This window comes from Gymnodraco acuticeps, unplaced genomic scaffold (genome assembly GCF_902827175.1).
Source record: "Gymnodraco acuticeps unplaced genomic scaffold, fGymAcu1.1, whole genome shotgun sequence".
NCBI classification, from domain to species: Eukaryota; Metazoa; Chordata; class Actinopteri; order Perciformes; family Bathydraconidae; genus Gymnodraco; species Gymnodraco acuticeps.
In genome coordinates this window covers 7,040,380-7,057,749 of record NW_022990042.1, presented here as the reverse complement: position 1 = coordinate 7,057,749, position 17,370 = coordinate 7,040,380, and the positions used below count along the sequence as shown (strand labels likewise).

At 40.7% G+C, this 17,370-nt stretch overlaps 2 protein-coding genes across 2 annotated transcripts; both read left to right on the top strand.

Moving 5' to 3' along the window:
• The first annotated feature begins 84 nt into the window (after window positions 1-84).
• psmb5 (proteasome 20S subunit beta 5) lies at window positions 85-7,905 on the top strand. The gene is made up of 4 exons (XM_034215484.1): window positions 85-91; window positions 428-732; window positions 3,012-3,318; window positions 7,246-7,905. Exons 1-4 carry the CDS (start codon window positions 85-87, stop codon window positions 7,527-7,529), a joined length of 903 nt encoding a protein of 300 aa, XP_034071375.1. The 3' UTR covers window positions 7,530-7,905.
• A 6,463-nt stretch (window positions 7,906-14,368) lies between these two features.
• On the top strand, window positions 14,369-17,073 carry LOC117545417. Its single transcript, XM_034215175.1, has 5 exons — window positions 14,369-14,478; window positions 15,372-15,411; window positions 15,714-15,860; window positions 16,033-16,125; window positions 16,508-17,073. Exons 1-5 carry the CDS (start codon window positions 14,369-14,371, stop codon window positions 16,790-16,792), a joined length of 675 nt encoding a protein of 224 aa, XP_034071066.1. The 3' UTR covers window positions 16,793-17,073.
• The last annotated feature ends 297 nt before the right edge of the window (window positions 17,074-17,370 follow it).

Genomic DNA, 17,370 nt, shown 5'->3' with positions numbered 1-17,370 from the left:
GGCTAATGTAGGGCTGGGTTATGAGAAAATCTAATTTTACAACATTTCAGGACAATTTCACAACATTACCCAACAACAAGCTACATGTCTGGTAATTTTTGAAAATTACCTCACTTTACTTTAAAGCATTCTTCAAAATTACAATCTATGCTTATGCAAGAACATATTCAGTCTCATATCAGGATATTGATATAATATCGATATTTTGCACAGCCCAAGGCTAAAGTGTATAGAAATTGTGTTTTTCTGGAATTAATCTACTTTTCTGACATACATATTTAGTTCCTAACTCATATAATCAAGCATAGTTGCTATTATAAAATTGCTTAACCTTGAAATGTTATTTTTTGTTAATGTTTGTGTTGTTTGAGTTAATTATCTTTATGTCACCTATTGGCTACATCGGTACAGCCCGCCACACATACAGGGGGCGCTGTGTTATTTCCTCAGCATGACTTAATAAATGTTACCCGGCGGAAGTTGCTGGTTCATCACACAGTTTCAAAGATGGCTCTCGCAAGTGTGTTGAGCAGTGATTGTGCGAAATTTTCTTTTGATAATTGTGAACCTGATAGTTTCGGTTGTGCACCCGGACAGAGCGGTCTTGGATTTGACGCTACGCCGGGAGACGGTCTGAGTTTCTCCGTCAGAAACCCGCTGTGTGCCGTGGACGAGGATGGCATCGAGAGGAAAATAGAGTTCCTGCATGGAACCACCACCTTAGCATTTAAAGTAAGTTAATTAGTTGCTAATTGTAGTTGGCTGGTATCGTACAACGCTAACATATAGTATAGTTGTCAAAAATAAGTATTTGTTACGTCATTCAAGGTGTAAACATCATGATTGAGCGTTAACGTAACACTAATCTCACACACATCTCCGACGGTTAGCATGCTAGCACGGCTACAAACCGCTATCTCATTGCAGATGTTCAAATGACGTTAGCTTTGTGATGATTTCTGTTGGACTTTTCTTGCTCCAAAAGCAAGTAGCTATACGTAGATTTATCATTTTTGTGTGTAGCCATGGCAGTTATTTATTTGATAGGTTTCACAAGACTAGCTATTTAGCTGTATTTGCATCTGCATGAATGGGAAACAAGATGACAGTTGTGCAGCATCCACACATGGCTTCTGTCTGGTTCAACTAGATAAATACAGTAAGATTTCATAACATAAATATGACCTTCAATTGGTTATCAACGTTTTTGTGCTTTCTTTCTGTATTGCGAAATAACATGAAATATAATAAAAAGCTGTCAATCATTTGTTTTCAACCTTAATATTCCATGATATTTAACTGTACACCGAACGATTTTATATACGTAATTAACGTATTTATTAGTAATATGTATTTTACATATTTTTACAGTAAGATATTCATTTATCGCAGGAAAGAGAAAAGCATACCACATGTTTTATCACAATTATTTTCTCACTTTTATTATTTGTAAATTGAATGTACTATTCTGTAAATGCAGTTTTTTTTTAACCCGTATCCCAACTTTGAGTTTCCATCATTCTTCATACCAGATGATATCCATATGATTTCAGAACCAGGCATACATGCAAGTGGAGGAGTAATGCATGCTTTTGAAATAGTCCAACTTCAAGATGCAAGTGTAAACAATATTTGGTTTATGAAAAATGTTGAGAAAAGAATCACTATTGCAATGAATATTTAAGGAAGGCTTATTATAAAATAATTAAAGTGATACCAGATGTGTTTACTTTCCACTGTAAGAATAGCTGGAAACTATTATTTTGTAACATCATCAAAAAGTCCTTTGAAAACGGCAGAACCAATAATGAATTCATGCTACTAACAAGATAACGGCTAATATGAGCTGCTTTTAGGCCCACAAATCACCATTGTTGCCAAAAAGGTATAAAGACCACAACACAAAGAGCCATACTACTGCATTTGTGTGATTATGCTTTTATTGCACGGAAAGCAGCCAGCTTTTTCCACTCCGTCAGGCTCACAAGCAGACACTGTAAATACTGAACCAACTCCCTGCAGTAGGTTTTGGTCTCTTCAGGGGATTTGTTGATAAAAAGGAAAGATAAAATAACGCCAACTTTATCCCTTAATCCCTGAGTGCCAGTAGATGAAAACCTCCCCGGGAGACATTTCCCAAATGTGTTGTCTTCACTTCAGTGCTAGAGGGTTTTAGAGGGGCGAGCAAAGGTCTTCCATCTTATTCAGTGACTTTCTGGCAGAGCCTTATATTGTATCTCTGACAACAGCATCACATATCTGCTTTGTCTGGAATAAGCTAATCGAGTGGTGCACATTCATGATACTTACACGTTTTGTTCAGCAGGATAATCCTCACCTCAAATGAAATAGCCTGAAAGCTAACGTTAGGCTTTAAATGTACTCCATCATAGTTGCAGGATGTCATGTCTCCACCGCTCAGTTAAAGGGGGACTCGTGTTTGGTGTGATGTTAAGTAGTCTCATTTAGTCACTAGATGGTAGCAACCACCATTTTCATGACACATGGAAGCTTCAGGAGTGGGACATTTATTGACCTACTTTATGTTGTGTAACAATTTTAAACCTTTATTTCAGGCGTCTAACCAAAAACACATCCCACATTTTTTCTAAACGTAACCACTAGGGAATCAGAATCAAACGCTAACTTATTTCTGGGTTTTAGGACTCATTCCTGCACCACTCTATTGTTAATTAAACTGTACACAATAGGGCTGCACGATATTGGAAAAAACTGACATTGCGACCTCCCCCCCCCCCTGCGATATGAAAACATACAGGAATTGAAGAAAATACAGTTTTTCCCCTGCAAACCATCCTTTCTTGAACGCTATACAATTGGTATTTTTTAAATCGCACATCCTGCGATGTGACATCGCGCATATCGCGATTATCGTCACGACACGATATCGTCCAGCCCTAGTACACAATGATCCATCAGTGATTGCTCTATGTGTGTGTTCCCCTCCTGCTGTGCTTCATTAATGTGTTCCCCCTGCTGTTTGCTCTCAGTTCCAGCATGGCGTCATCGTGGCGGTGGACTCCAGGGCCACAGCGGGCGCCTACATCGCCTCGCAGACCGTGAAGAAGGTGATCGAGATCAACCCCTACCTGCTGGGCACCATGGCTGGAGGAGCCGCAGACTGTAGCTTCTGGGAGCGCCTGCTGGCCCGCCAGTGCCGAATCTACGAGCTCCGCAACAAGGAGCGCATCTCTGTGGCAGCCGCCTCCAAGCTGCTCGCCAACATGGTGTACCAGTACAAGGGCATGGGCCTCAGCATGGGAACCATGGTGTGCGGCTGGGACAAGAGAGGACCAGGTAAATATAAGAGCTATTTATATGTGCATATATCCCACTTAAGGATATTAACCAAAATTACATTTCTACTAAAAACAAAGTATAGTAGGTTAAAAATATCATGAATTCAAAAATACTTAACATTTATTTTTTCAAAAAAGTCATAGCATAGTATGTCCACAAAGTTAACATTACGGATTTAGTGTTTATTATTATGCTATTGAGGAAGGGAGCCATTTAAATACTTAACCTGTCTACAAACCTTCTATGAAGATACATACAAAATATATATTTTGAGATAGCATCAGTATTCCAAACAAAATAAATAGTATCTTTTTGTTGTTTTATATTTAATTAGTTTTTGAATTTCACTTAGGCTACAGGTAGGGTTCACAATGTAATTTAGGATTTAAAACTAAATGTAACTTTTACAATAAAATTATACTTTTTTAATTGTATTCATTTCAACTAATAACTTGAGTTTCCTAATATCGAAGAGCCCAACGTGACGTCTTTAATGTCTTGTTGTGTCTAACCAACAATCCAAAATCAAAACATTATCATTTCAATTGACAACAAACAGAATCCTCAAAACAAATGTTTGCCATTTTTCAATAACAAATAATTCCTTAAACAATAATCAGGTATTGAAAAAGTTCAGTCAATTGACTCAATCATTCTAATTGGTTTTAATTAACAAATGATTCACTCTCTTATGGATCTGCTGTAACTCCAACCTAATGAAATGTGCAATTACATGTAGTCAGTTATTTTATATTTTTTCATTTTATTCAGTTGATTTTGTAATAATCTATATATAATAAATAATTCAGATTTACAGCTCCCACAGTGATCGCAATAATCAACTCTTTTAAAAGCCCAGTGTGGTTGATTTTAGTGATGAAACACCTGCACTATTCCTTAGACAGGAGGAATTGAATGTGAGTGATTGGCTGTTTAATATCAAGTTGTATGTATGTCCTTTTGTTGCAGTGCAAGTTTATCAGTTAATCTCGATATGAAACTATTTTCTATCCCAAATTCATGAGTAAATTATTTTGTATTAAAATGCAATGATCCCTTGTGTACAGAACTATCAAGTTTTTTCCAGTTACATGTGCTGTTAGATTTGTCTAAGTACAGCCTGTAGTTCCCAGATTATCCCACTAGATGGCACTGCAGCCTTTTTAACTCTCTGCTCCTCTTTGCACGTTTGAGCCATGTATTTGGGATGCCACGTACATCACAGAACGTGTGTTTAAAGAGGCGGCCAGAGTCACACCGTAATAGGAAATCAATTATGCTGGGACTGCATGTCCTGGCGAGAGCGTGGCGCTATGATGGACGTTGGGCCTCAGCCTCGGACAATTGGGTCGCATGCATAATGGCAGCACACCCACTGACATCGATACCAGAGTTGTGTGGAAAGCAGACGGGGCCTGTGTGATCAACAGCCTGACCGTATGCCAACAAACGTAGATGACACAAGTTAAATCCCAGGCAATCAATTGGGGAAATAATGATCCCTGTGTAAGTTCAATAAGGTGTGGGAGCGCCACCATGACAACCATGCCCTATGATTGAACTGAGAGGTAAATGTCATGTAAATGAAATCAATCGCGATTAGCCGAGGAAGCTCATTAGCTACAATCCTGTCAAGAGCGCTTATTCCCATGATGGAGCATCTTAAGCCGCATGTACATACAAATTGAATAAAAGCCGTGTTGAGGAGCTTGTCAAAAGCGAGTCTGTGTAATAACATTAAATGTTGTGACACTCGTAATCAGTGCAGAGTTGATGATGGAAAGAGACCGTTTGACAGAAAATCCTCTATAACCCCTTCATCGCTACAAGGCCATGAAGGGGTTGCAATATGGTGATGTTCAATTGGATGCAGCCACCATGACAACAAAGCAGTGTGAGATGAGACGTCGTCAGAGTAGACCCAAGTGGCCGTCAGTTTTACAGCCACTCCAAAGAGCGTCATGTAATACCCCCGGTGGCTTTCTTTGAACTCCTGATCCAGTGGTGAAGCGTAGGAAAGGGGAAGCACGCATTTGATGCTAGCTGCCACCCATCCATCGCACTTTGCTCCTCGCCTACCTCTAAAGGCTGTCAGTCCAGCCAGTTGCACCGGCCTCTGTTAAAGAAAGTCCCCTTAAGCACCTGTCAGTGGACTGACGGAGTGGAAGGAGTCTCTCTTGGCTGCAATGCTAAACCATCCAGGCAGCACCTCCCCTCCCGCTTCCGTTCTAAGTGGCCCTCATACATTTCACTGCCCCTTTTTTTTCCTTTTGTTTTTTGAGCACTCATCGTCTTCATGCGTCAGTGTTGCAATGCAGGAACCGCCAAATGATTTGGCGTTGGGCTACACAAAGAACCAGGTGTGTTTCGGAAAGGAATGGATGTGGGAAGTGTTTTTCGGTGGCGCTCTGCTTCTAAACTTGGACCTCCTAAAGAGTCCTCGCGCACCTCCATCAACCGCGCCACTCGACACAAGAGGCCGCCTTTATAAACCCTCTCATCCCTGCCTATTATGTTTTCAAACGGGTCCCTTTACAGTTTAAGAGGAACAGACAGACAGGTCTCAGAATGGCAAATTACCCCCGTGGATAGACAGGCACTGGATGATTATCATGGCAAGCTAACGACAGGCTGAGGAAGCTGCAATTTTCCAGTTGAAAGCAATGTTGAGTTTTTTCCTCCCTCTCTTCATAAAAGCAAGTGGCTCTCTACCCTTAACAGGCAAGTCTATCTGAGGAACTCTGCAAGCGGGGATGTGCCATCTGAGGGCATTTTTGAAGTGTTTTTTAATGTGCGAGATGAGCGACAGCGGCGAATATTGAGCAATTTCGTATGCATGTGTTCCTGCGTTTGTCGGTGCGAGTATCATTTTCACAGGTTTCCCTTTTTGTGAAGCGCTATGAAAAAAAAGGCTTTTTACCATCTGTGGGCTGGCTGTGGGCGAGCTCACAGGCTGGTGCTAGTCACCCGTTCCACGTCACTCTGGGATCAGGCCTAGCGAGGGGGTCATGTCGCGGTACAAAATGTCTCGCAAGCGTCCACACAGCGCGGCGTGGAGCAAACTGTCCCTCACAGGTCCATCAGAGCATTGTGTGTCTGCGGTGGATGTTGAATTACACGTTTGTCTGGTTTGGTGTGGGGTGAGTGCCAGTGTCACAGGTGAAGGAAATGTCCTGTGTGGAAGGATATGAATGTGCTGTACCCATCTCATGTCCGCAGGATGCGAGCACACTGTATTATTTTCTTTTCTGTCCCTCCTGAGGTGCAGTTACCTGTGCAGCTCAGGTTGCCGGTCGATAGTTAATTTTTTGCGTGTTTACAAGGATCAATAAAGCCCGGAGCTAGGCCCCAGGGCTCACAGCGATGCGGCCCGCGCCTTGTCAGCAGGTTCCGTGGCCGGCTTTGTTTTACTTGAAGAGGATGCAGCTGTTCATACTGTATCTGCCAGCCTTACTTCACTTGGAGAGGTTGCAGCTGTTCATATTCTTTCTCTTGAGAACAGTGTGTGTGCGATTTTGTGTTTGTTTGGCCATATTAGATGTACAGCATCTCAGTTTTCCAGACAAAGCTCAACACCTGAGTCAGGAGAACGGAGGATACTTTTGTATCGAACACATCGCCCTTAGGGTAGTTTTCCCATCACCTTCTGTATTGACTTCAGGAGACAAAGTGACTGAGAAGCTTCTTTTTTTTCCAGATGTGCTATAAAAATGATATGCTGAGATCCAAAAAAAGCTTTAAACAAGATCTTAATTAATACAAATTATCAACTTAATATAACGTGCACAAACAGATAATCAGAATAATCCAGCTATGACGAAGTTGCGGTCAACAAAAAAAACACAGCGACCCTCTCACACTTCATGGCTCCTACAGCAGTTTTCCATCACCTCCCTCACCTACCTTTTTGTGATTCGTCCCCAGGGCTGTACTACGTCGACTCCGAGGGGAACCGGGTGTGCGGCGACCTCTTTGCAGTCGGCTCTGGCTCCATGTACGCTTACGGCGTGATCGACAGTGGCCTGCGACAGGACCTGACCGTGGAGGAGGCATGCGAGCTCGGCCGCCGTGCCATCTACCAGGCCACGTACCGTGACGCCTACAGCGGGGGGCAGGTCAACCTGTACCACGTCCACAGCGAAGGATGGACCAGGGTCTCCCAGGAAGACGTCCTCATGCTGCACCAGCAGTACAAAAGTCAGGCATAGTGCGGACCAGAAAGCGCAGAGAAAATAGGTCGGGTTCAGAGTTTATTCTAGTATCAGTTTAAATTGTTCCAAAATGTCCATAGGGTTGACACATGAATAAAAAAGGACTCATTTGATTTCCACTTCTGTGACCTTACTTCACTTGTTGCTAGCTTCGAGCTTTATATTGTACATTTTTAACAATGCCAGCAAGCTCCACTCACCCCGCACTCAGTATGATTTGAGGTGCTGAAGCAAAGAAGAACGATGACTCAAACGTGCTTTAATACAGTGTGGGAGTAGTGTGGTGCTTGCCCTACATATGTACATTTAATTTGGATCCTACCCTGGGAATCTTCTTTCTCAATAAAACCTGTGATGTTCTTTTTTTCCAAGAGCCTTGTCTTTGTTTGTTTTTTTACCTTGCAGGTTTAAAGATGGTAAATAGTTATCCCCAGAATACTTCTAACATAAACGTATAGTCTTTTTTCATCATCTTCCTTTGATGTAGTCATTTTCCCGCGTTTCTGTTTACATTTCAGTCTTCTGTTCCCCCAGATGTTGAGATTGGGAGGTACATCCTTGTTTTCTCTCATCTATATGTTCTGCAGTTATTAGAGGGGAGTAGCACTGTCTCAATAGCACTATTTAATTGCATACCACCAGCCTCAATGAGTGTGCCTCCTGAGTTGTAACAGTTTGTTTTCTTCCCTTCATTTATAATGTTCCTTTGCTCCGCTCTCGTTGCACAAAATACCTCTTTTAATTGGAAGGGGAAATGTATTCTTTAATTCCTCTCCGACACACTTCTCAACGCGCAGTGTAGTGTGCCACCCTGCCATGGTGTTTCACTATGTAACGACCCGCGCTTGGAAGTGTGTGCCCCTCCAACGGTTTTTATGGTTGGGAATAAACACTAATAAAGGGGATGGGGTAGACATTTGGAGCCAGTGCACTTTTCGAATCGTGGTTAAAAACTAGTTTCACAGGTGACTAGTTTGCAGATGGAATAGAAATGGGATGCCGATAAATGGAAATGAGCAGGTCCCGTCTGTGATGCTGCTCTTAGTAAATGAAGTGAGGGGATTTGGACCATCAATAGAGGCAGAAACTGACAGCGCCTATGCGTGTGCCCATGGAGAAATGGAGCAAATGTGGATTAAAGCATTAAGAATGAGTTAACCCATTAACCATCCTCCTGGGTTAAAGGGATTGATTGATGTGGGATTGTATAAAGTACTCATTAAAAGTGTGTATAGATGACGCACCCTTTTTTGGAAAGTGGAAGTATTGGCTCTTCACAAATCAATGTAATGTAGCAGCAACACATATTTTAAGCATCATAAAGGCCTAACTTAAACAAAATCAGTTACAGTGTACCCAATATGTAAAATAGTTTCACCGTTAACATTAATGTCAGGAGGACCCTTCCAACGGGCAATAAAAGCCGTTACATCTAGGCGAGGAGCATAGAAATAATGGATTCAGTTGCCTATAGGTCAAATGTACCCACCCATACTATCTTACCTGTACCTCATTACTGAATTCAATTAAACTAAGAGGTGAACGGGCTACATTTGGCTGTGGCCCCTTTCACAGCACTATATTGCTTTGTTTCTCCTGTCTACCTCTTGAAATTAATGGTGGGTTGACCGCCATCCACTATAAGTAACACTGACTATGAATAAGTACCTCATAGCCATAGCTGTAAGTAATCCCTTTAAGGGGTTCAAAGAGTCGTTTTCACAAACTGACTGAATAGGACCCTTCATTATATGCTCTGAAAAGTGGATAAAAGCTAGGTTCTGCAGCGCCATTAAATATCCAAGGTTTTTAATTGTCATTTAAGTGTAGTGTAGGAAGCATTGCCTTGAAAAGAAAATCCAGGCTTTAAAAGGTTACAATTTTACTCTAATTGCCGACTTCCAAATCTATTTTCATTCCAAAGAGCCATCTGTAGCTTAGACAAGAAACCAACACATTACTCATGGACATGCTAACTAAACAGCTACCAGTGGTATTTACTCAAGGACAATGTTGAAGTACTTGTTCTTTACTTGAGTATTACCATTCAATTCTACTTAATACTTTTAGTTCACAAAATGTAAAAGGGATATAATGTCATTTTACTGCATTGAAAATAAATTGATAAACTTTTAACATAATTGCATCTCAAAATTAAACTAGTGGACTAACTGTCTGAGGTACAAAAAGTTAAATGATACCATATATTGCAAAATGTTCTTTTGTCTACATCAGTAAAATGCAGTTTGATGCAACAATCTTAACAATCTAATAATGTTTTACATACATAATAATATATCACATGGAGGACATTTTCTGCAGAATTAGTACTTTTGCTTTTTAAATGTAAGTATATTTTCTCTTGCTAATACCTATACCTTTACTTACGAATGTAGAACTTTTACTTGTAAAGAAGTATTTTGACATGAATGTATAATTTTTATTTAAGTAAACAATCCGATTACTTCTTTCACATCTGATCATAATCCAGTAATTTCCTATGATTCTGAAAGAGAGACCAGGAGGAAAAATTGTTATAAAAAAAAAAATCATCATTTGAAAAATTATTGATTCGAAAATAATTAGTGCTGTCAAAATTATCGCGTTAACGGCGGTAATTAATTTTTTGAATTAATTGCGTTAAAATATTTAACGCATTTAACGCATGTGCAGAATGGCCCGGCCCATACGTGCCACCAGTGGCAGCGCCAGGGTATGGCTGGGGTAGGCTACACCCATACCAAGAAATGGCTTAGCCCCACCATGAAAAATGATGTTAAAGTAAGCAAAATAAAGTCTGCCAACTCGCGCGTAGTAAATTGCACAGACAGCAGTTAGTAAGATTGATTTCAGTAGCCACGGTTTTGAAAACTTTTGTCACGTAGTGATCGTCTTCTCAATAGAACATCTTTGATAACGGCGTGGTGTTGTTGCAGGAAGTCCCGACGGAGAATACTTTTGCTGTAGTACAGGGGTGATTGATTGATTGATTGATTGAAAAGTTTATTAACAGCTTGTATATTGGGTACAGTACAGTACAGCTCAAAACATACAATTGTTAATTCATAGATTAGTTTCTTTTCCGCGAGGTACTTTTCGACCTGTTCATATACTATTTTTTCCATGACTTTCGAGATGGAGGTAAGTATAGAAACAGGGCGGTAGTTGCCTGGGTCCAATTTGCTGCCCTTTTTGTGCAGGGGGGTTACTCTTGCAATTTTGAAGTCTTTGGGTACTTTCCCCTGTTTTATGGAGAGGTTAATTATGTGAGCTATGACTGGTGAGATGGCGGTTGCTGTGTCTCTGAGGAATTTGGAGGGGATATTGTCGTGGCCAGTGGCCTTGTTAGGTTGGAGGGCGCTCAGTTTAATGAGTATCTCTGCTGTTGTTACCCTTGCTAGACTGAAATCATCTTTGCGTACCCCTAGGTTTTTGTAGTAGGTCATGATGTGATCTACTCCAAAAAACCCTGAGTGGGAGGGTAATTTATTTACAAGAGTTGTGGCTATGTTTGTGAAAAAAATGTTCAAGTACTTGGCCACATCCAGTTTGTCTGTGATGAGCCTGTTATCTGTCTTTATGTTTAAATTAGAAAATCTCGTTTTGAGTTTTTTACTGCAGCCAAGCTGGTTATTGAGTAATTTCAGTTTTGACATTGATGAAATTCTTTTTGGCAGTTTTGATCATGGAGCTTACGTCATTTCTTAGTGGGGTGCACATAACTGGTACGCAGGTTATGTGCGTACCGACGTACTTGTGAAGCTTTTCACCGGACGACAGAGTCGGTCTCCGTGTGCACAGACAGGGCTGCTGTTAACGTCGGTCTGTAGCCTACAACGGAATTGTGCCAAAACTACGCCAACCGGCTGCGGAGGGAGACTCCCCACCCCCCTTCACTGGAGAACTGCGCTAAAACAGCTGATCACAACGTTCACACTCCCCCCCCCCCCCCCTCTGTCGACTTTCCTGAAGTAGCCTACTCCCCCGTTGATAGAAATCAACACGTAATGAATTAAGACCCCACGGTTTGATGATTGATAGGTGCAGGGCCGCCCCTGGCCAACTTGGGGCCCCAAGCGACATTGTGAGATGAGCCCCCCCCCTCCCCCTCCCCCCCAACCGACAGGAGTGAAACACATTTTTTTTGGAAACAAAGTAGGCTACTTTGCAAATATAATTCCTGTTTATTACACTGTAAAACCTAACATCGTGTTAAATAAGAATGAATAAGTAGGCCATACTTACAGGGTCGGCTCTAGAACAAATCGAATGGGGGGGGGCAATCATTTACCAATGCAACTTCAATAAAAAAAAAAATGCTGTAAAGTCTATTGTCTTTCACACACATTGCAGGGTGTAGTACTATTGTATAGCGCACCTATGACTTGTGCATACATGCACAAACCAAAACAGAAACATATGGACATAGGCCACCATATAAAAAGTGTGCAAATGTATTTAGTATCCTGAACATGTTTTAGGTGGGGGTGGACCTACATCTCTCAACACCCATATGAAACAGAACTGTAAACAGATTTACTTTTTCTTTATGGATATTGTACTAATCACTCCCCTTTTAAACTGTATTCTTGTGTTACTGTCCTATATTATTTCATACCTGTTTTTCATTTATTCTCTTATTTTTTAATAACTATAATGATCATATTTAGGTGTGTTCCTCGCAAATACTTGTTTACATGGTGACCAAACCGTTTGACACTGAGATAACCTACAATAAAGTGAACTATCTAAACAGTGAGAGAGTCCTTTACCTCACTGAGCTGACGTTATAAGATCCTCTCAGTCTGACAGGAGAGGACTCTCCTCCACCTTGGTGTAGAAACAGCTCTTTATATCAGTTAGCATAGCGAGCTAACCAGATGCTAACAACAACATTCCACGTTACCGCTCGAGCACTCACAAAATGCGCTCGTGCAACACACACAGAGCCGAGCTTGAATGAAACACAGAGACCCAGAAGTACTTGTACTGTATATCATATTATTTTCGATGGCTTTACTGTATAATCAGTGTAACAGATGAACAGATCGCCACTGGGCTTTCATCTAAACACACAGCCACGTAATGATAACACAACAAAGGTCGGGGACAAAGGTCGGGGGCATAGGTCGGGGGTCATTGGTCAAGCAACACACCAATCAGAGAGCAGCAGTGAGCACACCTCAGGCTGTGTTTTCTATTTGTATTATTTATTTCTGATTTATTTCACACAAAAAACTTTTAGTGGAAACGTTTTCACCTAGCCTATATGATTAAAAAAAAAACGGCAAAGTGGCAAGGCTTGCCCGCCCTTCGTTGGGGGGGCACAGTCACTCATTTGGGGGGGCATGGCCCGCGAATGACCCCCCATGACGCCGACCCTGCTTACTTATGTTTTGTTAACTTGTTAATAACACTCAGTTTAAATAATTAAGCTGTAGTGCGGGGTCGAAAAACCTAACTAACTCAATGTAATTGATGTGAGCTAATTTAGAAAAACTAAGTTAGTGGAAATGGGGAACATTATGACATGCGCAGATCACTCCTTGACCACATGGCGCTCAAAGTTACATTCTGGAACTTTCTGGAACATTTACGAACATGCCCTGCAGCAGATGGACGTTTCCTCAATGGCTAGCCGCTAGGCTATGGTCATTGTCATTGTCGCATTACAGTGAATCTTGTGCTTTGTACACTGCTTTGGTGAGTACATATTAACATCCCAACCGTTTTGCTGTCTTGTTGTATTTAATCTCAAGGTTTATATGCTTGCTAGTTAAGATAACATTAGCTAACTTGTGGCTGTGTTCAGTTTTATATATTAGCCTACAACAAAGTATAAAGTTACACTTCACAACGTATGAGCGCCAATCAGTATATACTCCAAGTGGGTTGCGGTGCGGGATCGGGAGCTTGAGGAGGGACTCTCCCGCTAGGGGCGGCCGTTCCTGGGTGCAGACTGCGGGTCCCTCCGCCAGCTCCGCGGTGCTGCAAGCCGTCACTGCGGCGCTGGCGGAGAGACCCTCCCGCTACGGGCGGCCGTGCCTGGGTGGAGACTGCGGGTACAACCTCAAGCTCCGCGGAGCTGGCTTGGCCATGTACCGGGCATTACTTCACCGCGACTCGCTCTTTTGGCGGGGAAACAGCTGGAGTCTAAATGTGTCTGGCGGCTATGTCTGTGGGCGTTACAATTCGCCGCAACGGCGAGTGGCGGGGGTCGTCAGGTTCCAACGTGAGGTGTAGATGTAACGTTCTTGCCGTCTGAAGTCACTGTTGAAAATTATACAATCAGTTTCTTTCTATTTTAATTGTTTACAAATGCACACAATTGTTACATGAGCACACACTATTTATATCCTATTTATGTTGCTCTCAAAGTGCATCAGATTAATGGATTTCAATTTTCAAATATATCAACTGAAATTGTCAACAAAAACAAAAAATCCCAAACAATGTGTGACAGTTGAATCATGTATTACACAGTAATAGTAGTCTATTACCTTTTAATAGTTTATTTTACAATAATCATATGGAGATACCAACTGAAATGTTTGTTTCACTCCTGCATATGTTTAAAGTGCATTTGGTGAAACTTGATTTAAATTAGCATAGTTTAAAAGCTAACTGATATTAGTCTACATTTAAAAAGAGTATAGTGTTTACATTCAATGTAACCATAATCTGTTATAATAGTGAAGATGTTGGCTGGCATACTCAGTTGAATAATATGTATTTGATGGTTGTAATATCCAGGTTTTGTGATTTAAAGGCTAAGCCATATTACAAAAATGTGGTGATGATTTGTCATGTTTGCAATCTTTGCTATAATCGATTAAATGTCTATGTTTTTGTTAGAAATATCTGCTTTCAAATGTTTTATTCTTCCCCATTCAGGCTTTAACAGATGGTGGCAACTCCACACATTCCATGATCACAGCAGTAAAAGGTATTTTTACACACTACACAATTCCTCTGATCGTTTGTATTTTTTCTATGAGCAGCGGCGTAAGAGCTTTATGTTAAAGGGCCCATGTCATGCTTTTCCGGTTCTTACCCGTCCCCTTGTGTGTTATGAAGATTTTTCTGCATGTAAACGGTCTGCAGAGTCACAAACCCTTAAAGTACACCCTGTAGCGAGTAAAACTCTAACACAGAAAATACCTCCCCAAAACGCCTCGTTGGAGATTTCTAATTTTCCAATTTTTTCTTCCTGGCCGTTATGACGTGTGAACACCCAGTTGCCCCACCCAGAGCCTTGACGTGCATAGAGCTCCGTGAGCGCTGACAGACGAGTTGGAATCTCACAGCGTTTATCAACCTTTTTCTTACTCAATATCAAGCCACACTTATTGTTTTTACTTCGGCTGTGAGTGTTTGTGTGTGCTCAGGATGAGTTTGGCTGTGTTTAGGTGTGTATCGCCAATCAGAAAACCACACCGCCACGGAGCGCACACTGCAGCTCAGACTGCAGCTCAGACTGCAGCTGGGAGCTTCTCAACGTCCCGACCAATCAGAGCACACTGGGCTCACAGGGAGGGGGGGGAGCTCCAACAAGGCGTTTAGGACAGAGTGAAATTCAATATACAATATAAATCTATTCTAGTAGACCTCAACAATGGAATTATGATCTGTGGAAATGGCCATGACATAGGCCCTTTAACATCACTAGAATTTGATCACAACAATAGCATGGATGCAATTTAGTCCTCTTCTCACTTTCACTTATTTCATAATACACGTTTTGCATTTTAAATCAGGTAAATACAACACTGTCGTTTCTAAATTGCTGTATATGTGATGTTTGATTATTTTTATTGGTTTGTCGTTCTTGATTTTCAGATTTGCCAAGCAGATCGAAAACCTTCGATGCAGTGGACCTGTAAGTTCTGCTCATTTTTCATTATCATAACATTTGGCAAATATTATTATTCTAAATTTTTGATCGACTAATCAATTAGTAAACAAAACGTTGCAGCAATAAATCAAAACAATATTATATTAATTATAGCGGCCTGAAATCTCAGCATACAATATTATATTGTTGTGGGCTAGACGTGTACCCTGCCTTTCTATCTAAGCCATAGTGGTTGCCTGCTTGCACAATTGTTATGATTTAAACTAATGTCTTCCTAATGTGCTGGCTTTCCATCTCCTACCCCACCCCCTTCTCTACTTTTTCAGGTATTTGCCAAATTTAATCGGATTACCAGTCGGAACCTCGAGGTAGACTTCTTTGAGGCTCTGGGCCAGCACACCCCACGTTTCATCCAACTGTTCAAGTCAAAAAAAGGATCGGTGGGACAGAAACTGCAGAGCATCAACTGGCCGGTAAGTAATATAACTTAGCAACTTTTTGTCACATACATTGATGACGATATGGTACTACTTCAAAAGACTTCTAAAATAATTAAAACAACCCCTCCAAAAGATGGAAAAGGCCAAAATGTTTCATCTTGTGAGTTTATCATTTAACCTTTATCTTCTTTATCTCTATCATTAGACACCGGACGTGACTGAACAGCGCTCTGTTGTCCTCAAAGGCATTCCGATTGTTCTTGGCGACGACTCCAAGGATTTCTTCAAGACATGCTTTGTAAGTACTTGAACACAAAAAAACTGTTTGGTTTGCATTTATTGAAAAGTCATATCCCCTATTTACACAAACTTGCAACCAAAAGATTTAATTTGGTGTGTTCAAAATACTGTACACTAAATTCCATGACCAGGAGTCTAGATTAGAAATGAGGTGTAAAATAAATGTATGTTCCTAGCTGTATTTGCATCCATAGCATTAGTTTCCTCACACCACATTTACAGAACCTTTTTGGATATAATGTTACAACGCAGTTTGAGTGTGTACTTCAGCTACATTTTTTAGCAAAGACTTTAATGCAAATGCAACATGAATGTTTTCATAGGAAGACCTACTCTAATAGGTAGCGATGATAGTCTAAATAACGTGTTTTTCTTTGCAGGATACAACGAGAGATGAGGCCCCATCATCCGTCACTGTTGGTGTGCTGACTGTTCTTAGCGAAGACAGTCCTCAGGAGGGTCCAAGCTCAATCCACCTCGAACCCATCTCCACTGACATTGTGCTTGAGGGAGGTATTGTCATGGAAAAGACAAAAACTTTCCACAGGCCTGTTATTTGGCCTGATATATGCTTTGCATTTAGATCACCCAAAATGCATGGCAAATACTCTGAGGTTCGTTCAAACAGTGATGCTTGGACTAGGAACCAAAGCTCTCTCACCTAAACTATTAACTTTGAGAAACGCTCTACTCGATTAGACCTTAGTCAAGATAGTCATCAACTATCAGATAGAACTTGGCACTTGAAAAAGTTGCACCGTTAAATGTTATGACAAAAGTTTGTTACTCTGGGGAAACTGTTATAACTCTGTCAATTGTTGAGAGCAAAGTACAATGTACTCTTCTTCATAGTGGTCATTATATATTTTTTATTTTTACAATTGGTGTGTTGTGCACTGCTGTTTTTATTAAGATAAGGGTTTTGAGTACTTAAAAAGCACTGTTTGTTGGCACTTGAAAATAAATGTTATATTGCAATTGAATCAATTTGTGTTTTTAATGCATTATTTTTGGAGATTGTTGGAGTTTACACAACGTGTTTAGAGATTTGTTGTAGTACAATTATCTTAGTTAGCAGGAATTAGTTTGTTTAATTTAATAGTAAACCTTAGAAATTACGAGTTAGTAGAATTTAAAAGGGTTAAGTTCTGGTGATTTGTATATTTAAGTAGCGTTTAATTTATTCATTGAGTTCACACAAATAAAAAAAAATAGGTTAATGCCTTTTAAGTTTACATAACTT

Coding starts and splice junctions, on each gene's coding strand:
- psmb5 (XM_034215484.1), top strand. Junction 733..3,011: donor CCACCACCTTAGCATTTAAA/GTAAGTTAATTA, acceptor GTTTGCTCTCAG/TTCCAGCATGGCGTCATCGT. Junction 3,319..7,245: donor CTGGGACAAGAGAGGACCAG/GTAAATATAAGA, acceptor ATTCGTCCCCAG/GGCTGTACTACGTCGACTCC.
- LOC117545417 (XM_034215175.1), top strand. CDS start 14,369: ATGTCTATGTTTTTGTTAGAAATATCTGCTTTCAAATGTTTTATTCTT. Junction 14,479..15,371: donor CATGATCACAGCAGTAAAAG/GTATTTTTACAC, acceptor CTTGATTTTCAG/ATTTGCCAAGCAGATCGAAA. Junction 15,412..15,713: donor ACCTTCGATGCAGTGGACCT/GTAAGTTCTGCT, acceptor CTACTTTTTCAG/GTATTTGCCAAATTTAATCG.